The sequence below is a fragment of the Atta colombica genome, unplaced genomic scaffold, assembly GCF_001594045.1.
Source record: "Atta colombica isolate Treedump-2 unplaced genomic scaffold, Acol1.0 scaffold39, whole genome shotgun sequence".
Lineage (NCBI taxonomy): Eukaryota > Metazoa > Arthropoda > Insecta > Hymenoptera > Formicidae > Atta > Atta colombica.
Window position 1 is genome coordinate 351,655 of NW_017259498.1, and position 26,454 is coordinate 378,108.

Consider the following 26,454-nt stretch of genomic DNA (forward strand, 5'->3'; position numbering starts at 1 on the left):
ATATATATATCTATTATTGTACATTATTATCAATTAGATATTGCAAGATATTTTTTAATACTTGGACTCTGCTCTCTTTTATTTCGGAGAAAGGACTATGCCCAGTTTGGGCCCTTCCCCCCCGGCTGAACAGCATTGAAATCTAGGATTGTAGAGCATAAAAAAAGGATTAAAAAATTCCATATGTACAACTTTGTAAAAGTTGAGTCCCTTGAGTGCTACAGCTGTTCAAAGTTCTTATGACCATATATTGTGTATCATGTAGGATTGGTTTTATTCAATTTCTTGAATCATCTAGTATCTGGAATATGTTTAATCTTGACGAAGACAAATAAAATCTTTTTTGGACCTCAAATGAATAAGTTATAAGTGATATATATTAATCGAAGAAGGGAGAGAAACACTCAAAGTATGAAACAAAAGATTTTAATTGATTTGATAAAGAGGCTGCGGTTATTTTTAATTGTGACATCCATCTCTCATTTTTTTAATACGTTTTCTTTTATAATGACACCAATAGGCATGACATATATTTAAATGTATTGAGTGGGGCTCTTGTGGAATTACTAGGCTCTTGTTCCAAGAAATCTACTTCCCCAGCCAACAAATGTTTACGCGACTGATTTTTTTTTAAATATTTTCCACATTGCCTACAATGGATCTTGTGATTAGTAGCTGCTTCTGGATGACTCCGTACTAAAGACTGGTTTACCTCGATTTCTTTTTATATGGACAGAAGTTTAAATTTAACATTTCGCAAAAATAAACATTGTAAACACTGTAAACGCGACTACGTCGCGTTGTCGCCTAAATTCCTAACGATCGAAATATTGTTACAAATATATAACTTCATTGACATAATAGCTAAGAAATACTCAATATCTGAAAATATAAATATTGAATGAATCAAATAAACAACATTTTGTAACACACAACAAATATAAATTCTTTACTTTAAAACCACATTTTTTTCCTTTAAAACGCAAATTCTATGCTTTAAAAATACAAATTCTCTGGTTCTAAAGACACAAAAATTATATAAGAAAATATTTTGTGCTGTTAGAGCAGAAAATTTGTCTCATCGGAGCGCAGTCATGTCCAAAAATTAGGTTTTATTGAAGACATTTTTTTGTTAATAACTTTTTAACGAATAACAAGCGACGGCTAAAATTTGTTCAAGGTCACTCAGGGTCATGACTTTAACAACATATATCAAGGTCAAGGTCATTGGAGGGTAGTCCCTTATACTAAATAATTACCATATCTCAATTTAAATTGAAAAAATTCTTTAAGTATTCAAAATAATTTAACAAAGTTCATTGCAAGTCATACATTGTGTGATACAATAATACGCAATTTCGATTTGTAGCTTAAACGTTGCTTAGCTTTTTTATTTTACCGCCAGAAATAAAGAAAAGAGTTTCTCAAAAATAAAGGAAAAGATGAAATAAAAAAAAGATTATTCATACGCTTATGCTCGAATAAATCCGAATCTTAAAACCTCTTATTAGAATATGCTTAGAAAAATAAATGATAATAAAATGTAAAAAAATTAATATTTATAACATAAAACGTTCATGACATAAAACGATAACAGTTGTACATAATATTTCAGTGCATAATTGTGTATAATTATGTGATTTGTTATAGTACGGAATCGTACACTATGCTACACAGTGTCGCCAGTGTTTAAAAACACCTGCAATACAAAGAGTCAAATATTACTGCTCCGAGATTCTTTCATGGAGATCTCTGCTCTCGGCGATTTGTAATCGGCAGGGATTGAAAATTGGAGATCTGCGATCTAACCATTGGACATTGGAAAGTATACTCTGACAATGAAAGCGAATACAATTTCCGAGCTCGGAAAAATATATATGCGGACAAATTTATATGCGAAACTGATCTCCATGCATGACTGAGACAATGAAAAAACGCACGTTCTTCTTCTGGGAGGACACGTTGCAAACGCGCCATTCAGCCACTTTGTTCCGATCTGTTACCGAGTTACGTACGTACATCATGATGCACGTTCGCGCTTTGTCGAGCAAAAAGCGGATTAGGTTCGCTTGATCCTCCGAACGGCACAAAGGATCCATCGGATTCGTGATAGCGATAGTAAAGACCATCATACGTTATGCGCTAACGAACCTTATGCTCACGCGTAACGCATTTGTGGCGCATGTAATATGCTTTGTGTTGAGTGATGCTCTGAGCCAAGTGGTATTTCCCAGGGCGCGACCGTCTCTAAGATGACCCTAGCTAAGATCAATGTATGTTGGAGAGATCGTTCGAAAGACCTATACGCAATTCGGAAGCCGATCGACAGAGAATGAGAGAGAGAGAGAGAGAGAGAGAGAGAGAGAGAGAGAGAGAGAGAAAGAGATGAGAGAAGAGTATTGACAAGTGGGTGCTGTTTACCGTGCTCAAATGTTGACCGAACTCCCTTGATCGTCCTAGCACCATATCTTGCTTTCAAACGAATCTCACAGAGTCCACGGTGAGCTTTCATTTATGCAGTGGCTAGTTAAATGCGAGTTTCTCCTCATCAATGAAAAATATTTTATTGAAATTGTCTTACTTTTTTTTTTTATAAAAGATATATGCAAATGAAGAAAATATGGATATATACGTGTATGTAATAACGAAATTCTATATGATCTTTAAATTGAAAAAAAATTATTGTATCAACGGTATTATTTTAATTGAAAATAATTTTGTTAATTTTGTTAATTCACAATAACATCATTAATGAAGCAAATACGTCATGCTCTTATTTTAATAAAATTTTATTTACTTTATTAATATTGTTGTAAATCAATAAGATTATTTGTAAATGCAATTGAATACATCATCTTTTTCATTGTAAGCTTTGTAATTTTGATTTAATTTTTTGCTGTCATGAGTCGAAAATTAAAAGTTGATAGATCAGGTTCAAAAGAGGAAACGTTTATGAATGTTTAAAAAATATAAGATATATATTTTTTAATTTACATGAGTGTATTGAAGGCATAAAAAAAATAATATTTATGAACAAAAGAAAATTATACATGTATAATATTCAATATGACCTAAGTATATTCTTTTTTGTAAAAAGTTTTATTCTTTTTTGTAAAAAAATATGTTAATGTTAGAAAAATATGTTAAATATTAGAAAAAATAAAGTGATCCAATGTCAATTTTATAAAATATTATATTGACATACTGAAATGTAAAAATACACAAAGAACTATTTTTCAAACAATTGACTTATGTATTTTTTATCTTTTTATTTTTCTATCTATCTACTTATCTCTATGATTTTTAGCAGATGAATTTAGCAGAAGAATCCATGAATTTAGAATAACAAAAAACGCTATAAATAATCGATGCGTGTTCATTCAGTATGCCAAGATTGACCATATTATATTGATTCAACCTTGCAAAGAGTTTCCTTTCTCTGGTTATAAACAAAACATTGTGATGAAAATATAAATTAAATTAATGTTGTAAAGTTGTTGTAGTAAAGTCTAAATACAAATATTATTATACGATAATATGAACTACAAAAATTAGTAATTATCTCTTCATTATAAAACGCAATTACTTATCTACGAAATATTACATCATAATTACGACGTTTGCATTTTGCTTTACTGATATAATAACAGAATAAATAAATTAAGAAATAAATTAATATAATCGAGTCAGATAGATAATCTGCATCTAAGGGGATCTTCTACATTAGAAGACTGAAAACAAGATGATGTTTCGTAACTTTTTTTCAAAAAGAAAATTAATGTTTATCGATTTCAAACTTTCTGCACGTTTTAATATAACTTTTGCAGAATACGTACAAATTTTTATAAAAAAAAATATTATAAATAATATTATAAATAATAAAAATATAAACATTTGACGCTTCGTCACGTTACAATATCCTAGCGGCTATAATTCTTGCAGGAAATAAAAAATTAAAAAATATTTTTAATTTTTATAAAATACCATTTTAAATAAATTTTAAAAATTAAAAAAAATATATATAAATAAAAATTTTGTACAACTTTGAAAAAAGTTACGATTTTCAATAGATAGTAGCCGTTTGTGCAAAAAAATTGTTAATTTTTATTTTTATTTAACTTCTTAGATTCATCGAGGATGGTTGACTATTAGTATTATATAGTTAATCTTATTATTAACTAACGAGTCTTAAAAGAAGTCGACCGAATACTTTTTTCTCAATCATGTATACAAAATTTAAAAAATGTAAAAAACAGATTTTGAGAAAAACGCGTTTAAAGTTTTCGATTTAATTCTTGAGTATTTACAATGCACAGAGGCTAAGCTATTATTCCAGGGACATACAATAATCTTTCAGCTTCTTCATGGAATTCATTTTGAGCAATTTGAGCCATTCTATGAACTCAGGCCTCTCTAACTATTATATGAACTCAGGTCTCTCTGCTACTAACAAGGGAATCGACCCTTATTTTAATGAGCTTTAGATATATTATAGAGCATGAAAAAATATTAAATCGTATTTTTTTGTTTGTTCATTTCGAAGTTTAGGGAGTGAAACGCTCTCTCGAAAAAAATCGTTTTTTTTCTTTCGAAACGAATATTATTGAAATTATAAGAGACAGAAAAAAATTCCAGAATGAAAATTAAATGAGTTCTAAAGTACTCTAAGAATACTCTAAGAGTATTTTAGAACTATAATTTTAAAAAATGTTTTTTTTTATTATTTATTATACTTGCGCACCTGTATATATAAGTGCTGAATTTACACTGAAGGACTTCGAATTTTGCTCTAAAATTTAGGGATATATTCTCGAAGAGTTATACTATCGATTTATGAAAAAAAAAATCGAACTTTTTAACCCTCTAACGTAATAGACCCCCTTAAATATATCATATAATTAAATATATCATATAATTATAAACAGGGAATAAAGTAAAGGAGACCAGTTGACACAATTTTTGATTAATAATTTTTAGAAAAAAGTGGATGCCTGATTTTGAAATATTATATACGTTATAATACACCTCCATATTAAAAAAATTATTATTCGTCAATTGATCATATATAAAAATAAGTTTAATTTTAAATGAAGCTACGAAAATATAACAACTGATCCCTATTCTGGTCGATTGTCGCACGTTCTAAAATTGGCAGTAGCATATTTGTTATGGACAATACATATAAAAAATACAATTTTTATTTTAATATCAGTTCTATATTTTGAGAAATAATAGTAATTATGATATTAATACAAATAAAATAATTATTTTAATAATGAAGTACGTAGTTTGTTTTCGTACTGTAGTTTCTATATGAAAAATGAAAAACATACTTATATATCTGTATGAAATATAATATATTTGTAAGTATATTCTCTAAAAATGTGTCGATCTAAAGATATTAAAATTGATTGTCATGTAATCCCGTTATTTTAGTCAATCTATCCCATATAGTCATTTTTAATAAAAGAGATTGTTTTTACAAACTTTGGGGGGGGTGCTTAATTGTAGCGAAGATTTTTTAAAACATGTCGTTTTCTATGAAGGGATATCGCAATTAATAATGCAAAAGACTTGTCAGACAACAAAATAAGTTATAAGAAAAATTTACTCATTAACTTCTTTTTCTTAAAAGTCCTTAGAGGAAAGCTCCTTATTATGAAATAGGCGCCTTAATATGAAATAGTGACATTTCTGCTAAATTAATAGACGCTATTGGTTCATGAATTTATTGCTCTTGGATTGAAAACTATTTAGTAGAAAATTCATTATTAGATCATGCCTGTAGTCATTGCAAAAAAGATTTTAGAATTTAGATGTCTTTAAATTTCATTAAAATGAGCCTTTAAATCTTGTTTATTATTTAATAAATAAATATTTGGCAATAAATTCTTCTTGTAGTGATAAAGTAAGGTACTAATAGAAAAATACGGGATATATTGAATTGTTTAATTACAGAAGTTAGATTTTAATTACAGAAGTTACAGAAGTTTGATCGTAAAATCGTAAGGCGTAGAAATCGTAATAAGAGATATCCAGGATATTTCTAATATGAAATAACTCATGTTCCCATGTCATAGTGAAAATCGTTGCTAAAGTATAAATGTTATTGTACAATAATAAAAAGAACAACTGGAATGAATGTCGAATGCCTATTTCTGCGATGCTTGATTTTAATCTATCTGAAGATGAGTTTCGGGTATAATTTATCGTATACTTATTTTCCGCGCACCCTGGCTGTGTTTGTTTATATTTAAGAAACATTAAATAAAATTTTTTAGTTATAATACTGATATACTTTGCGTTTTACTATCGATTTTTCAGGACATCTCATATTAGGAACATAATTTTTTGACTTTGCGATTTGCTCACTTTTTACATTTCTTTAATTTTCAAGAAAATGAAATTTAAGTTAAATTTTATAACATTATCTTAAAGATTATTAAATTCCCTTCAAAATGATCTATTATTTTTTTTAAATGGCCATAAACTTCTAGTATTTACCCAAAATGAACTCGATATCTCATAAGAGGCCTTCCCTCTATAAATAATAATATATATGATGCTTTTGATACAAATCATTTTACACAATAAATTAATATTATATCAGCAAAAAAAGAGATTTTTCTGCCATAGAGATATTCTGTTTGAACTATATTTTGATAATTCATTCTGTATGACAAACAGCCCTGATTTTCCTTATATTAGAGATTAATCCATTCAGTTACTTTATACCTATGTATCGGATACCTGTGTATCTGTGTGCATTATATCTAATTCATACACTCACTTGCGATGTACAAATTAAAGAAGTACACTTTGTTTTAAGGATGTATCTGTACAAAAAGTGATTAAAATTGTAAATTTATATTTTCTAATTTTAATCTGTTTGTATAAAAATAATAAATGTTATATAAATATATATGTACGAAACAGTTAATAAGATCAATATTTACATTTGACAACAAAATTTTATAGTTTAAATAAAAATTTTATCTCAATTATTTTTTAAAAATATGTCTATTTTTTATTGAAATAAGTTTTTCAGATCCTAAATCGCCGCTAAACTTTTCGTATTACTTTCAAATATAATATAGAAAAATCTGTAATGCTTCCATAATCTTTTCATTTTATTAAAAAAATGCGACGTGTAATACATATTTTAGAAAACGATACTAAATCTTAATAATTTTTAACTAATATTATAACAAATAATAAACTGAAATTGTAACGCATAATAAACAAAGAATCCCATGCTAATTATAGAAAATTAAGTCCCGATGAAAATAGTTGGTTTTTTATATATTGCTTATATAATGTGATAAGTAAAAACTATTATATGGCTTAATAATTATATTGAATAATTTTTTAATAGTGTATAAAAAATGTAAAATGTGTACTCACAGAACATCTTTGATATACCTGTTTAAAAATTAGTTGATACATAGCTTAAGAACTATTATTATTTAAGTCATGCCATTTTTTGTTCACCATTTATAAGCTACATGTACGTAAAAATATTCATTTTTTTATACGAGATATGTTGTTATTTTGATTTTTTAAATTAATTAGTGTCTTTTAATTAACATAAATTAAATAGGAGCCTTATACCTATATCCAGCGTCAGGATTGTATTTAAGTTACAGATTTTAGTGTTAGTTCCGGAGAGTTACAAGTATTTTTTAAATTGTTCGCTGTAGTGAAAAATACAGATGTATATATTGAAGACAAATGGCGTAAATATCCATTGAAATAAATAGAGCCAACGATTTGATTCAAATTAACACGGATCGAGAAAACTTTTATCTAACAAAATGGCAGAGAGATATGTATATATACTGAGATTTTTTTTTTTATTTTGATGTCACGGGTCGGAATATGAATAAAATTGGCCAACTTGTTTGCTTAAAACTTCCGATTTTACTGGCGTAAAAGATACCAAACATGCTCGTGCATGAATATGATTCGTCATTTAATAGCTCGCCATACCATCAAGCTCACTGCATCCGTCCGAAGCCGATATTCATCCCGAATGTTGAGCGAATTCAAGTTCCAATACAGCGCGCGGTCCTTTGAATCTTTCGGAAAACTGCACAATGAATTTAAACCAGTGTGTAAAGATCAATCTTCAAATCGAGTAAGATATAATAACTCATACCGAATAATTTATCTCTAACATAATGTTTTCTGCAATTATATTGTGAAGGTACATATATAGATATATAATATAGAGAATTTTATAATAACTTAAGAAATGAATTCACACACAAAAATAACATAAAAGTTCATGAAAATATCTGTTTGTTCTATCTGATCTTGTTTCTTAATTATAAATGTTCGCATATTTTATTAATTCTCATTACAAAATGAGCTAATATCTTCACACATCTTCATGCGACTTTATGTCTTACTAATATTTTTAAAGACAGAAATATATGAAAACAATATACCAGCTCGGTTGTAACAAGAATTAATAAAATGTAACAACTCTAAAACAAGGTCAAATAAAATAAATGTTTATAAGAACTTTTTATGTTATTTTTGTGTCTTGAATTTATTTTTGAAGTTATGCTCATATGTTACGAAACATTCTGTATATAATAATCTAAACTTTGTTTTTGAGTTTGTTGAAATTAAATTCAGATTGATTTTATTTTTATTAGAATTAATTTTTTAGGTTAAACAAAAATATTGATAGCACTGACGTTTGTTTATATATTTCTGTAAAAATACTGTTAGTTTAATACTAAACGATACTAATCGCAAATTTGAGCATCCTTTGCTACGCCACGTTGACGGCTTTACGGAAGTAGGTTGATGATCGAGACATCGTTGATGTCGGTCTTTAGAAATAACGCTGAAGGCTTTTATCCCACCCTCTCTCATCGTCCACCCCGTTCGGTACTTTCACGCAGACGGGGACTCCCGTGAACGTTTCTCCATCCGCCCTAACCCCTAACCCTCCTACTATAACGGGAGGATATTACAGTGATGCGACAATGAACGCAATGATCGCTATCTGCTGCGTCCTGCATGGGGGAGGGTGTCGAGCCACCCTTGTGGATCCCGTGAACGCACGTCTATGCCTGTGAAGCTCTCCGTACACACGAATGTTGCGGAGATGTATGTATACACGCGACTATGCGCACCGGCTAAACTACCCCCGACTGGTGCCTAAACCTGGTTCCTCCCCTTTTATTATGGGCCACGACGGTTATTGGATTGTACCGTGCTATTTGTTGGCTGCCACGCTAATGGATCCATAATCACCGCGACGAATTAACGCGCTACAACGACGCTAACGGGTCGCTACTTTAAATACAGAAACGCCAACTGCATGTCACTTATACCACGTGGACACTTAAACAATCATCATGAAACAAATTTTTCTTCCAAGTGTCAGAATCAATCTGATGCTTGGAAATTTTGATTTCTATGCATCGCTCTTTAAATGAAAATATTAAACAATGTAACGATATATTTTATTCTCTATCTTATTGTCATATATCAAAGATACTGCATAAGAATAAAGAAAATAAGTTTTACATATTTGCGCGTTAGTCTTCTTTTACTGTTATTTTTTAAGATCTAATAATACATACTAGTAATATATATGTATTAAAGTGTCTACTAAAAAATCATATTATATCATTGATAAATAAATTATTGATAAATAAATAAATTATTATTATATAATTTTATTAACTAAGGCCTGTTTCAAAGGAAATAGTTTAAATTTTAATTAAAAGATAATATAGAATAAATCATGAAATAATTATTAGCATAGTAATTAGATCGAAAAATTCTTGGATTAATAATGTAAGATTTAATTTTCGCATGACGATTACTAAATATTATAACTATAATAGTATAAATTTCTGATATCTATATTATAATATACATATAAGGAGAAATTGCTTATATCGTACCTCTTAACAGTTAAAAATTGTAACAAAAATACTGAAGAGCTCAGAATATTTCTGTATTTATATCAAAATATGATTCATTGATAATAAAACAAAACAACATTTTTACGGAAATAAACAATTAAACTATTATTTAAATTAAGATTTTATAAAAGCAGCTTTTGATACAATTTAGAGATCGGATCATTAAATTGTATCATGCGTTCCTAAATCATACGTCTAATAAACAATCATTAGTTTTAGAAGACAAGAAGAAAATTTTTTAAAAATTCAACAAATAATTTCTTTTGTATAATACTTATTTGTCTATTTACATAGATTTCCAATTTAATGACTTCTATTCCCCTAGATTTTATTTTTTCTTACTTATAATATTTATTTCTTAATGCTCATTTACACACGTAATTCTACTTTTGATACTGTAAGCATTATATCTTATAAGAAATTTGTACTGGTTTTATCCATTGTGTCGATCCTAATTTAACTTATTGCATTTTATTGTGCAGTTATGGAATGCAGTAGATAAATCTCCATAATAATAATTTATTATCCTTTTTTTTTTAGTAATTGTCCTTCTTGATATTATCTTTGCTTTAGCATTTAAATAGCTAACTAACACATTCTAAACTTAATAATCTGAGAGACTTTCCATGCTGCACTTTATTACTTCTTGATACGATTACCTAATGGTGTATCAAGAATTTTAATTACTGTTATTTTTTAATTAAAATTTAAACTATTTCCTTTGAAACAGGCCTTAGTTAATAAAATTATATAATAATAATTTATTTATTTATCAATAATTTATTTATCAATGATATAATATGATTTTTTAGTAGACACTTTAATACATATATATTACTAGTATGTATTATTAGATCTTAAAAAATAACAGTAATTAAAATTTAATTAGAAATTTAATTAGAAAATTAATTAAGACTATTAAAGATGGCTCGAATTGAGCCGAATCGTTCGGTTATTATATTTGTAAGATTTGAAATATATATTAATAATATAATCACATCAATTACCACGTATTAAGGCTCTTAATTGCCCGTTGTTTCTATTTAATATTTGTTTAAATAATTTCTATAAATAATTTTTAATAAATTATTTAAAAAAAAACTCAACATAAACGTAGGTATTATACTTCTTATCAAATATCAAAATATAATAATTACAAAAGTATCATTCAATTACTCAATTATGTTATTTTATGTAAATATAATGTAAGGACTATAGTGACAAGTATTATTCAACTACTCAATTTTAATATGTTATTTTTAGAATTGAGAAACATTATTTTTTTCGTTATTTTTTATAATAAATAATTTTTATAATTTGATACTAACGTTGCAATTTTTCATAACAAAATATTAAGGTTATGCTAAGATTCGAAGGGCTTAAGTAGAATTGTGCTTTTATTTCGTCCATCCCCTCAATTACTCACATTGTATTAATAACATCTTGGGTAAATTGTATGAACTTAGATCACAGACACTGAACAAAATCAATTTTAAATGTCATTCATAAATGGACCGTTCGAAAACGAAAATGATCGTAAATACTTAAGTCATGTTATCAGCGTCATGTCTGTGTCGTCACCTTTAAAAAATAATGTTTTGTTTAGAAAATACAATGAAGATTCGATTTAGCCAACTCCGCCCTATATACAATACACACACACACACACACACACACACACACACACACACACACACACACACACACAAAAAACACACACACACAAAACACACACACACACACACACACACACACACACATATACAGGGTGTCCGGAAAATCGCTCGCAATATTTCGAGATCCAATTCAGGATCCAAAATGAAGGAAAAAAAGCTATATAAAAAAAGCTATAGGTTCGGAAATAAGTCGTTTCTGAGTTATAATCACTTTTATGTTAAAAAAATTGTAATTTATTGTTCATATCACAATCATAATTTATTTCATAGTGTTTTAACATAAATAACTACATTTCGGACTATTTGGGCATTATCCAGGATACATCACGTGGAAGCATAGTCCGCTTGGCATCCCTCTAGTAAAGTAAAAAAAATTAAAAATAAAAAAAATAAAAAAAGAGAAATGTTAAATTATGTGTTTGAGATTTTGTATCCATTGGTACTTATGAAGGAAATACCGTGAAAATCTCAAAAGTATTATCATAATAGATCCTGGGCATTTTTCTATTCTTGTTATTTATTAATATTAAGGATAGAATAATTGTCTACATTATACTATATCCTTGTTAGAAAATATAAGACCAATTTTTCAACAAAAAGGATTAAAGTATACGATATAAAATTTGTAGTTATCAGTATTATATTTTTTTGTACAGATATATGTGTTTTATGAAACTTTATAAAAGAAAAGATGTGAAAATATATTTAAGATACGCATGGAATGCAAGAGATCCGAGTTCGATTCCCGGCCGAGGCAATATTTTTCGCAATAAGTTTATTACAGTTTTTTAAGATTAATTTGGGAAATTTGGGAGGATTATTAATATTTCAGATTGATTGCGTTGAAAATCCGACAACCATATCGGCACGAAATTATCATTTGTGAAATTAATTCATTTATATATATGAATATATATAATAGTTCAACATCTTAACATTTAGATCATAGTGGCACTTCGTATTTAAAGTAATTTAACATAAAAATACATTACTGATCTTGTTTCCAATCTTAATATTCAATTAAGATATCTTAATATTTAATTAGATATCTTTTCAAATATTCATATATTTTATTATTATTATTTGTTCTAAAACTAGGCATTATGTAATATACCTTGTAAATATTTTATTTCGATTTGATGATGTTAAATACATTTTTGGAACGTTCCGTAATAAATGAAATATTTTTTCCACATTCGTAAATTTCGCATTTTATATCATTTGTAGTTATTTAACTGAGCACTTTTCATATTCGATACATGGAATTAAGAAGACAATAGTGAGAGACGGTTTTTAAGTCCGCGCGTGTTCGACGGCCGATTCCCCAAGGATTAAGGGCTAAGCCCTAATCCGTTAATTTCATTTCATCTTTCCGTATCGAGCCTTTATCTCTATTACCAGTATTACCCTTCGGACGTATTTGGCTAAGTTTCCGAGTTATCTCCTCCCCGCGTTTCGGCTTTTAAACTTATTCTTCCCAGACGCGTACAGTGCGATCATCAACCAAGTCTGCTCTCCAGACTACGATCGTAAACGCCCTCTGATCTTTACTGCCATGGGTGGATATTCCGATATATCTATATATATATATTTGCAACGCCCGCAAACGGCTTTACGGACCTGTCGAGCAAATGAAATGAAATTCATGCAAATCGCGGAACCGCGCCACGCCGGCTTCCCTTTGCGCTGTCGAGGCGGCATCGCATCGGTTTTGTATCGGGGCGGCGATGCGTCCAACCTACATCACGAGGGTGAAGCATACTTCCTCCTCGGTATCCCCGGCTCGTTGCTCGTTTGGACAAAATTCACAAATCGCTTTAGCTATCTTTCAAGGAGCTTTAGTTAAGTCGAACAATCATAACGTTGAAAAGCAAGTTGTATACGTGCACGAATGAGGAAAATAACAAGAAGGTAGAAAATAATGATCACAAAATTTGTTTTTTTTTGCGCGAACTATTAATTATTTTATTCAGGAAGAAGAAGTTGTATTCTTATATAAATTTTTTAATAGTATTAATAGTATTTCTTAACTTTTAATTTCATTTTTTTATTTTTAATTCAATAGTGTAAAAGACATTAGATTACATATATTTAATTCATATATTTAATTCATATATTTTGTATGAAATATCTATAAATGACAAAAAAGATTCTGAATTATAAATAACATACTAAATATTATTTGTAAAGAGAGAGAGAGAGAGAGAGAGAGAGAGAGAGAGAGAGAGATAAAATAATCAGATAGATGATATGTACGTATTTTAATCGTACTAAGAGATAACATTTTATAATTATATTATTTCTATTTTTAGGTTACGCCAGGAACGGACCTAATTATTATGGAAAATTAATTGGAACCCTACAAGAATACGCACACGGCATCAAAGGTAAAGTGTATGCCGTTGATGATGCAACGATATTTATAAAAGGATTTTGCTACGACGGCACCGGCCCAGATGCTTACTTCTGGGTTGGCAACACCAGCCAACCTAATCCTGAAGGTTACATTGTACCTTATCCTGAGACTGATAAGGGCAGGTAACTGATATTTTATTTTTTACATTCATGATATTGTAATATTATATTACATTGTAATATTATATTGTGAGGGAAAACGTATATTTCTTTTTTAGTTATATAACACTTTATAGTAATATAGAAGAGTTATTTATAGAGAAGGAAGTAGCACGCGTAATTAATATAAATTAATTAGGCAATTTTTAATCTTGATATTATTTCGATATTTATATATAATTATATATGAGAAAAACGTGTATTTTTTTTAAAGAATTGATTGATTATATAGAGATTTACAACAATATAAGTAAAATACAGTCAGTAAGTTTGTAGAAGAAAATATCATAATTAATTGTAAGCAATAAAATTGCTCGTGCCATATAATGATAAGCGAGCAATTTGCGATAAGTGAGATTGATGATCTGACTGTCGCGGTTAATATGGAAAGGTGAGGCTATCAGTGTATACCGCGTTTTGTATATACCAAAACGAAACTCGTTGCACACGATTTTTCGAACGTGTACTAAAGTGGGTAGAAAGCAACCGAGTAGAAACGTAATAAAGTGCTCGCGCAGATGAAATCCGAACGAGATTGGGGTATAATTCCCGTTTTATTAACTGCACTCTCTCGCGTACAACTCGCTCGTTCGGCCTTCCTTCTGTTTTTCACCCCCCACCTCTCACCTTTCCGTTTCCCCCGCCTCCCCTTTTCATATACGGCCACGCGCACAACGGGCTCTTTGAATTTCATTTCATCCCTTGGTTACGGACTGCCGCGCGTTCGCTCCGCATCACTCTCATCACCTCTCTTATACCCGCGCTCTTTTCGGCCTTCTACAGCCCTGACCGCATGCACAACTCGCCTCCGTCCATTTCCCCTCGGAAAGCCTTGCTCGTTTGATCGTTGCACGACACACAAAGTCGGCGATACCAAGAAGTATCTAAAATCAATCGAATCTATCATTATAACAAATGAGATAAGTATATATAACTTCCGCAAATTTAAATGATTTATGGAATACGTTAAAAATATGAGAACAACACAAAACAGTTCAAGTTTATCTAATTACAGTGTGATGTAAATATGTAAATGTCAGAAATGGCTGAATTTCAGAAAAGATAGAAGCATCGCAATTTTTATTGTTGCCCGAGCGGTTCCGAGTTCCGATTCACGATTTTTGAAATAATTGCTTCAATTATATTCTGTGTCAGTTACGTTTAAACCTTTTTATGTTACTACTTTTAGGTATATTACTCTCATTTCTTTCTTTCCTCTTCAACAGCGATCCACGAGTATTGGAGGCATACAACTACACAGACATTATCCTGAGGCTACCCGGAGGAAAGCGCATACGAGACATTAAATGGCTGAGCGTTTGGTGCAGAAGATTTACAGTGAGTAAATTGTACCGATCGATCTTCATATTTTCCGTATGCTAATTGCATACAATATTGTTTTATTGAAACAAAATCCGAGATTTAAATTCTTCCCATTTTCACGAATTGCTATGTATCTCGAATCGAAATATTATGGATAACTGAACATCTTGCCGAATGCTTTAAATATTTTGTAATGTGATTAATGGCCGCATTCAGCAGAATGTTTATTTTGCAACTGTTGTAAATTTTCTTCGTTGAAATAGACTATTCCTTTAGATCTAAAAATAATCTAATGAACGTGAAAAAAATTTCCAACAGTTGCAAAATAGACGTTCTGTTGAATGCGACCAATGATTAAGTTCAAAACGGTTGACAACAACTGAATAAACATTCAGTTGTCAATTGTTATCTGTGATTGGAGTAAATATCTTTAGATCTATGATAAATTTGAAAAAATATAGGAATACATCAATAGAACAAGGAGCATTAACTCAACTATCGTATTTTTTGCACTGTTAAATTCATAATGTCAAATTATATAACTTAATTTGAATTATTTTTAATTATTTCTAAAGGTCGCTCCTACTCAATATTTCGATAATTTTATTAAACAATGGAATTGAACAATTTAACTAAAGAAAATATATTAAATTGATTTGATTAAAAAAGAAGTTAATTTATTACTTACTAACAATAAATGCATACATTAATATGGATATTATTTACTTTGAAATTAAGCATAGAAATAGATTGATTTACATTTCGATACATATAGAAATAAAAAATAACAAAATGTATTATACTCCAGGAATTACCATTACTTCTTTGATATCAAAACAATGAATGTTGCCAATAATTCGTAAAATGACATGAGGTGCTGTGTCGTCATTTCTGATAATATAAATAATTAAATACCCATTTTTCGATATTTGCGATAGATTTCAAGTTGTTTTTCAAAGAATATGTGCGTGCGAGATGCAAAACGCTCCCTATTTGACTCTTCGGTATATCGCGCGAAGCGCGGCACATTTTATTCCAAACGCCACGATGCGCGGAAAATAGAGATAACTTGATTTTTGAGGAGGTTCAGAGAAGCTCTATCGGACGTCGTATTCGAGGTCAATGGTGCGTATGAGATGGATACGAAAACCGCGTCTAGGGGCCCCGTACGCGTGCACGTGCGTGTGAGTGGATTCCAAAAGTCCTTCCCTTTTTTCTCGGCTTTCTCCGGCTTCTCTATTCGGGTGCACGCCTGTCTAAACGCGCGTGCGATTCCGGCGTCTCTTTATCTTTCTGATATCTTCTTTGCGCGTGTGATTGTAAGTAAACATGTAGTGTTGGCGATATCACGCTTAGAAAAAAATATTGAAATTTCTTTTTGATAGCTTGAAATAAAATTTATGAATTTAATAATCAACTTGAAACAATTTCATAGACGATTTATTTTTTTCATAACCTACAAAACCTTACAATAACTTACGAAAAAGACAGTTTTTGCTGTAATATCTAAAAATTTATCTAGATACAGATCTAAAAATAATTTCATTAACCATCAAAATAATTACGTAGGATGATTAAATTATGTAGAATTAATTATGTAGGATGATCAAAATTTTTTGCAGCATTGCTCATCATGTTTGAAATTTCTACAGAATTATTTTAACAATTCAACAAAATTATTTTAAGATTTGTATCTGTAATTAAATTTTTAGATATGTTCAAAATTCTTCTTTCCGTATATAGATAATCTTCGGTAAGATATTTTCAATTAATTCTATTCAAAGATAATGATGTTCTATACATTTTCTTCCCTTCTCCTGCCTTCTCATATTTTAAAATTCAAGAAAATTTAGTGCTCCTTTCTTTTTTTTGTATTTTGTACGATATATGCTTATTCTCTTCTTAATCCAATGCTTAGCTTTTTTTCATTTCCTCTCTCTTAAGAAGTCACAAATTAGAAGATATATTCTCTTAAATAGATTTCGCTTTTCACTTAAAAATCGGTGTTTGAAAATCTCAGTGCCCGCGCGAGTCTATGTTTCACCGGGGCTACCCTTTAGTTTTTCCTTTTCCCCCTTTTATCGGACTTACACGTATGAATATAACGACACACAAACGCGATATCACTGCCTCTAGGAAGGGAAAAAGGTTTGAGGCGAGCATATCGACGGTGAAGAGTGGAGCTTTTGCTCTTATATTAGAGGAGGGCTTTAATATCGAAGTCTGAGGGGTGCTCCCGCACCGTGACAACCCTCCATCAGACACGCTCTGTCACCGCAAAACGCGCTGTCCGCCGCCTACGGACCATTCTACCGGGTGTCCCATTACGATCGCTGCGAGTCTTCGTAACTAGAGAGTTTGGTATAAATCGCTCCTGTTTGCGGCCCCCCCCCCCCACCGCATCATTCGACAAACGTCCAATCCGAAGGGAGGGGGAGATCCCATTCGGGGGAAAGATTTTATGGCGTGGCGGTAGGGGGTATAGGTTTTCTGTACCTATATAATATAGCATCCTAAACAATATCAAAGAGGTACTATTATTAAGTAGCAGAAATGTGTGATGAGCGTTCTTGTTACAAGAAAGTAAACAATTGCCTGTCAATGATAGTTGCTATCGGACTGATAGCGCCTGTCACTACGGTTGAAAAACTTGTCCTGGGTCTCTACGGTATTTATCGAACGTCCTGACCCTGAATGGCGGTATTATCTAAAAAAAACTTGAAATGTTTCTGATCAAACAGGATATTCCTTGATTACGGTCACAAAAGGAAATCTTATAATGCACATTATTGAAACATTTCTAAGAGTTCCGACTTTTAGGAACTTTAGAAGCGCACACTTCTAAAGTTCCTTTTCTGTGATTTATAGAAGAAATGGTAGATCTTCCAACACAGGACGGCTGATACTATAATATACAACGTGTAAGAGAGTGGTGTAAGTTTTGCTCGGATATCTAGTAGACAGGAGCTGTCTGTCAGTCAGCACTCCCTCGCGTTATCCCCGGAAAACGGATGTATTGTCAGGGTAAGCTCTCTTCTCTCGCTCCTTCTTTCGTTCATCCTTCTCTCCCTGCTCTCGGGATTTCCTTCCGCTTCCTCTTAAAGACTCGCTCCTTCACGAACGTATCCTTCGTGTTCTTCCTTCAAATCCGGGCTTCCTTTCAAAAGAACATAGAAATATCCTTTGGCTATATCAAACCGCTCAATGGATTTAGCCATTGAATCAGGTAGGATTTCGTAATTTTTTTTCTTTTTCTGTCTTCTGACCGCCGTCCAAGACAGTCATGCAAGTGTCCTGTGTCTATATCGCACGCGGGAGTGAAAATAGTGGATGGAAACAATTTCTCGTCGTCCCGTTGCAATCTTATCTCCAGCAACGACGTTCGCCTTTCGCGAAGTAACTCGAACTGTTAAAGCCGGCTTGCTATCGTCTCGTTTTTCTCGTCTCTTTCTTCTTGTGCTGCGGTATTTTATTTATTTTTTTCTCCTGATCGACTCTTACTCACGATTAATCGCCTTCTTACGTTTCGCATCATAAACGCGTGAGCAGAATGCCATCGATCGAGTTCAGAGTGAAGGAGCGCCACTTCTTTCGCCTATAAATGCCACTTATTGGAAAAATGTTGAACACCCTATGTATAATAATTTAAGATTCCATCGCGTTGCACGGCGAGAATGTAAATTAAATGACGTAGGATATGTCATCTTTAATTTCCGGCTACTAATTTTTTATATTTTTCACGTAACAATGAGCGATAATACTTAGAAAATTATATAAAGTTTGACTGCAAAATTCAAGATACATTTTAACATCATTCTTATTAAAACTGTCTTTTGAAAGTAAATCCGCATATTCCTGAATATGTATAGTAATATAATATAACGCATTATGCACCTTCATTATCGAAACCATTAGTTTTATAATATAATTATTTCTCACACACACACACACACACACACACACACAAAATTATATTATATATTATTACAAGAAATTTTTGAGTTAATAAAATAAAGATTAAAACAGTATAAATTATAGAATAAATGTATAATAAAATAAATGAGTAATAAATTTTTTCATTACATGTAGATAATCAATGAAAAAAGTACAAAAGTACGGATTCTCTAATCTAAAACAATAGTAGGAATTAAACCGGACGAATGAGAGTACAACTGTTGGTACGCAAATGAAGATCTTTTTATTTTTTTCCACTTCTTTATTCCAAAGAAATTGAACTTGACTTTTGACTCACTTTGGAGTCCTCCTCAGCAAATACATAATAGATATTAGTCACTTCTTTGTGTGAAAGGAATGAATCAAACAACAAATTGACAGACTTGATGTAGTAAATCCCAACAAACAAAGCAGCCGTCCTGAAACTTTGCATTAATTACCTTGCCAATTACACTTTATCTGAAAGTTTTGGAATAAAGAAGTGGAAAAAGGAGAAAAAAATCTTCATTTGCGTATCATCAATTACATTGTGCTCTTTTTCGCTCGATTTAATCCCTACTATGATTGTAGATAATCTTTATAATTTTAATATACGTATCGCTCATTTGCTACAACAATATAATTAAAAAATTATAATTCTTTAGCTGCTCTTGAAAAAAGAACGGAACATAAAAGAAAAAGAAAAAAGACAAGAGATTAAAAGTACATATATTTATTCTTCTACAATCAGTTGTTACATGAAATTTGCATTTCAAAATTAATATTATCAAATTTTAATGATTTAAAGACATTTATTTTCTAGAAAACTTCTAGAAAACTTCTAGAAAACGTTTTTGAGTTGTATCGTTATTATAGCAAATGAGCGATATATATATGTGAACAAATATATATTTTTATAAAATGATATCAGTAAATATTTAAAAAATCTGCATCTTAAAATTTAATGCAATCTACAATCTCTATGACACTGGCCGACATTGGCCTCCCCCTCCTTCCTGGGGGTCTCACACACACACACACACACACACACACACACACACACATATACACACACACACATTAAAAAAAAATATTTTATAGTAAAATATTACATATATTTTTAATATTTCTAATCTTCTTAAAATGCTTAATCATAATTTTGATATTCCAAAAATATTTTTTAAGAAATTCTTAAATTTTTACGGATTATTAAAGCTTAGTGCTCTATTATAAATACCGCATTATGCAGCGTTATGTGAAAATCATTAATTGCAAGACACTACTTGAAATATTATTGTGTCTGCCGATAAGTGTCATTTCTGCCAAAGTTTTTCAGTCCTTTAGCATTTGAAAATCTGGTTAAGAAATCGTTTGAGTAAAGAGAAATTTTTGGAACTTATGTTGTTACACATACAATACATTCAGCATATATAGAGACACAGAGATTGATAAAGAAACAGTATTGGATAGATTTGTCAGAAATAGAAAGAGTAAACTATATTTTATTGCAAAATGTTATGCGTATATATATTATTCCTGTTTGCTAATATAATTTTAAATAAAATGTTTTATAAATTAAATATTTACAGAGCACGTTTTTAATACTAATTTAAATAATCTATCTTAAAAAAATTTTATTTGCGGCGTGTAAATAATAAGTAATAATAATAAGTAATAAAAACAGAAAGATACGAAAAAATGATGTAAAATAATTAAATTTTTCCTTTTCTTTTTATTAATTCATTACAGTTGGCGCATAATGTTTCAGCAACCAAAAAGTTAATCCAAAAATCCACTAGTGCCACCCTCCTTCCTTGACAAATGTCTAAATCCGCCAATGCTTTATGAGAGTTCTGCATATTACCAAAAGAAATATAAAAAATAGCAACGACTTTTACTGCAAGAATTAACATGCAATTGTATTAACATCAATCAACTTTCGAATCATCTGTCTGATTACATTATTCTTTACTTTCTGCTTGACCTATGCGTGACGTGACTACTTCGCTACTTGCAATTGCGCGATTCGTTATCCTTTGCGAATGGACTCATTCGCGCATCCGATTACACCAACGACAAACCATATAAAAGTAAAATCATGCTATTTACCGATAGTACATTGCGGGCATTTGTTATTTTTGTTACGTCATCAGAATCTGATAATTCAAAATTACTTTACTTTCCTCAACCGATCCCGTCACAATCGTTATTTCTGCGATATTAACATTAATATCTCTAATCGAATATTTTTTCATATATAAAATAACCAGCTCTAATGTGTTCTTTCACGTTTGCTTGCCATTTTCTTAATTGGAATATTCTATCTTTTTCTGAAAAATTGTGTTATAATATATTAAAAAAAAACATTTATAAAAAAAAAGATTTATATAGAGTCTCCTCTTTGTATTTTTTACGAGTTTTTTGAGCAAATTTTGCTTTTACGTTAAAATGATGATATTTCCGTATAAAATTTAGTTGGCATGAAGTGTCAGAAGTCGGTGGTCGTTTTGGTAGCCGAGTTTCAGTTGAAAAAAGAAATGATTGTTCTGCAATCGTGTCACAGAGCATTTGCATGTGAATTCTATGGCCTCTCTTTCCCGGCCTTCCCGGAGTTAATTAAACGCCTCATAGTTTTCGGAGTGGGATGACGGAGTACGATTGCTTCTGGCACCAAGTGGACGATCCAACCCTGCGCGAGAGCATCATTTAATAAGCGCTTAGAATGGATTCCTGGAACCCCAAAAGAGAACGTATAAAGGAATCTTGTTTTCATTGAGCATAAGATTATGTCATGTTTTCTTTAATATTGGTATATTTATTAAAACTTTCAGCATTTATTTAACTAATTTCTTCTATTTTAATCTATTGATGAAAGATGTTTCAACTAACGTTAAATTCTCTATAGAGTGTTTAAAAAAACCATTTATATGGTAGACAATACAGACCATACTAAGAAATAAAAAAGCCTTAGTGAACATAGATCGAAAGCGTTACAGTTAAATAAAATATCAGCAAACAAAATTTAATATGAAAGTATCTTATCTAGACGTGTGCAAAAGCATTAGGCACTTACAATTTTCTCGCATTTTATGAAAAATTAAATATCAGCAAAAAGAAATTTCAGAAATTTTCGACCACGCATTTTAAAGCGTTAAGATAGGCTTTAAATCTACGTTTAAATCTTTTGTCTACGATATTTTGTTCCTAATTTACATAAAATTGAAAAATGATATCTTTGTAATATTTTTGTCTTACTTTAAAGCGCTACAATTCAATAAAACATCAGCAAACAAAATTTAATATGAAAATATCTTAAAGTAGGCTTTCTAAGCTTTAAAATGCTTTTAAAATATAGATATCGTATTTTTTATTATGTGAAATTTTATTGTGTAAAACTTACTTTTTCTAAAATGTTTTTTAATTTTAACATTAAAAAATATACGGAAAAAAGACAAAAGGGAAAAAATGTTTGTCATAATGTGTTTGATTCATATAAATTTTTTCAAATTTTTTTTTAAATTTTATTCAATCAATTTTAAAAAAGTACACAGTTTTATTGAATTGTAGCGCTTTAAAGTAAGACAAAAATATTACAAAGATATTATTTTTCAATTTTATGTAAATTAGGAACAAAATATTGTAGACAAAAGATTCAAATAGATAGAGAATTAGAACCGTAGATTTAAAGCCCTATCTTAACGCTTTAAAATGCATGGTCGAAAATCTTTCTGAGATTTCTTTTCGCCGAGATATTTAACTTTTCATAAAATGCGAGAAAATTGTAAGTGCTTAATATTTTTGCACACGTCTATATTTAAGCCTCGTCTACAATGCAAGAATGTTGCTTCTAATCATAAGAGTTCTTGTACTGAGTTGAGCCAACTTCGCCCTGTTACACAATAAGATCGCAAGCCGTAAATCATAAGAAATTAACTAGTCATAATCGATTGTTTTTCTCATATTCAACGATGATTGGTCAATTTCTTATGACTTATGACTTGCGATCCTATTGTGTAACAGGCCTTCAACTTTTTACGATTACGATAATTAGCGTATCACATGAGCTCAGTCAATCACAGCGTAGCAAATTTGGCAGTAGAATTTGTTGTCATCAAACAATCCTTACAACTATTGTAGATGTTCATTTAGCGACACTCTTGTGACGTTACTACTCGCGACATGCGGCACAGCTGTACAATTATTCGTAGATGAGAATTGATTTATTAGTAGATGAGATCTTACATATCGCTTGCGACGTAAAAATTTACCAGAGTGTTTACAAATCACGTTCTAAATGTTCTTATTCAATTTCCATATGCACTTTATAATAAAAAATTTCATCAGGAATCAGTAAATTGACTGATCAACTAGCTATTACGATTGGAACATTATGAGAGGTCATCTCTTTTAGACTGTGATTCTCCCAAATAGGCTATCAATGTGCTACTTATCCTAATTTCTCTCTTTTTACGTTATATGCAACATACAGAAGACAATAAGTCAATTATAATACTAATATACAAAATTGTATACATATATCTCAGCAACGATTAAGCTTTTGTTCACTAAACAATAATACTATTCACTGGGCCGCCTTTGGCTCGTATAACATTTCTTGTTTAATATTTCGAATGTAGAATTACGCAGAAAAGGAGTTATATGCTGAGGGAATCATTCAAAGTTATAGTGCCTCGTCATTTTTCAATAAAAATCGGAAAATCTCATATAGGTCATAAATTGAGTAAACATCAATTTTGGTCTTTTTTCGTGATCTTAAGAGAAAAATGTTATTTTTTGCTCTGTATAACAAAATAATACAAAAATCAGTACAAAAATGAAAGTGATGACTTTAAAAACATCCATTTTATTTATCCATTATTTGATATAAAATTTATATGGGGAATACTTTACATTCAATAAAAAATAACATCGTTCTTTTAAGATCACGATAAGAAAGATGAAAAAAGACTAAAATTGATGAATGTGCATTCAATTTATGGTTTATATGAGGATTTACAGATATTACAGATTTTCCGATTTTTACTGAAAAATAACGATTTATCATAATTTTAAATGATTCTTTTAGCATATAATTTCATTTCTACGTAATTCTACATTCCATATAATATTAAATAAAAGCGCTATATGAGTCAAATTGAAGGCGACACAATATATAGTGTTACTGCATGTTAAGGCTTTTTTACTCATTGTCAGTATCATGTATAATCTAAATATCGAATGGGTTTTTTAACCTGTATATTAATATCTTTCTAAAAACTATGAAGAGATGCATTATACAGATGCTGACAATGAGATAATTACATTGAATTAAATTTGCTATAGCTATTAGAAATTACAATATTAATGAATATATTTTACTATTGTTGCTTTCATTTTATATATTATTTCTTCGTTATATATTTTTATAATCTGATTATTTCCTATCGACTTGATTACACTGAGCGTTAATGGAGCTGGAAAATGGGACGGTTAAAAAATAACGCGTATTTTTCGTTGCGCTTTTACAATTTATTATTTATTATTAAAAAGTGAAATTATTAATGAATACGCTTTACTATTGTTACTTGCTTTTTTATTCATCACTATTTCTTTGTTATATTTACATATAATCCAATTATTTTACATTGACTTGACCAAATTGATTCGAAATGAGCGTTAATGGAGCCGTGAAACCAGAGCAGTAATAAATAACGTGCATTTTTCGTTGCGCTTGAACAATTTATTATTTATAAAATGCATTATTAATATACATTAACACATCACGTCGTTTCATCATCGTTTTTTCATCGCATATATCGAAATAAGTATCTGCAAATATACCATGACAAAATCGTTTGGTCAAAATTCTGTAATCCGTCAGTCATTTCAGCAAAATAATCGAATTTAGTGACATGTGTGAGCGATTTTGCGATTCCGTCAACAATGTAGTGAATATAAAAGCGACATTGATAAGTTCATGGCAGCATGCGTAAAAGCTTTGAAACGTTTTTTTTTTCCTATATTGACATCATTCATTGTATTGGTGATGCAAAAGCTTTCCAAGCACGTCGTACTTCGAGAGTCGTTCCATGTCGTTGAATCCTGGTTCTTCGCCGAAGTCAACGTTAATAATCGATTTCATATCGAACATGGAGTCTCTGCAATATCTTTACGGGCTATTTGGGAAAGCGTCTTGCGGGAGATTTTAGTTCGGACGTACAATATATTTGTGAAATATCCTTTTATCGTTCTAACCCTTTCACATGAGTGACATCAACGTAACTACTTTTTTTTAATAGTTTATATTTTTATTTTTTGACTTATCGGGTTATCCGGAAAGTTCGTGCCAATTTTGAAGGAAAATTGAAACGCAAAAGATTTAAATTTTAATATACATTTATTAAATTTAAATCTTTTGCGGCACGAACTTTCCGGACAACCCAATATATTTCTTCAACGGATTAAAATTCTTTTTGAGACAAATATAAATAAATCAAATATAAATATATTACATAATACTTACAAATATATTACATAATAATAATAATTATACGATTGTAATGTAGAACTTGAATTAATCGACTTTGCTATTGAGCGCTCTCTCTCTCTCTCTCTCTCTCTCTCTCTCTCTCTCTCCCTCCCTCCCTCCCTCCCTCCTGTGTCTTTTTCTCTCTCTTTTCGGTTTTGTGCACAGTGCTCTCGTATACATACCTACTCCATAATATATCAAAGAATTATTGTTTATAATTTTATTTGATTAAGATTTTAAGAAGAAAGTTAATATACAATAGAATTTAAGAATATATTAAAATAATTTCTATTTCTAAAATATGATTTTTTTCAATAGAATAAAATATAACTTCTAGTATTCGGGTTCTCTGATTATTCGACCTAAGATTCACATTAGATTTTTATTATAATTAAATATCCGATAAATAAATAAGAAATAAATATATGTAAATAAATATATCAATGATTTGACAAGCACACAACTTTAT

General features: G+C 30.2%; 1 protein-coding gene across 1 annotated transcript in view; it reads left to right on the forward strand.

Annotated features, from left to right (window-relative positions):
• LOC108691104 (protein Skeletor, isoforms B/C) overlaps positions 1–26,454 on the forward strand; it is a 69,335-nt gene that overhangs the window by 20,524 nt on the left and 22,357 nt on the right. Inside the window, exons 3-4 of the mRNA XM_018198743.1 lie at positions 13,939–14,164; positions 15,427–15,538. Of these exons, the coding sequence (XP_018054232.1) occupies positions 13,939–14,164; positions 15,427–15,538 (338 nt within the window). The remainder of the gene's footprint in view (positions 1–13,938; positions 14,165–15,426; positions 15,539–26,454) is intronic.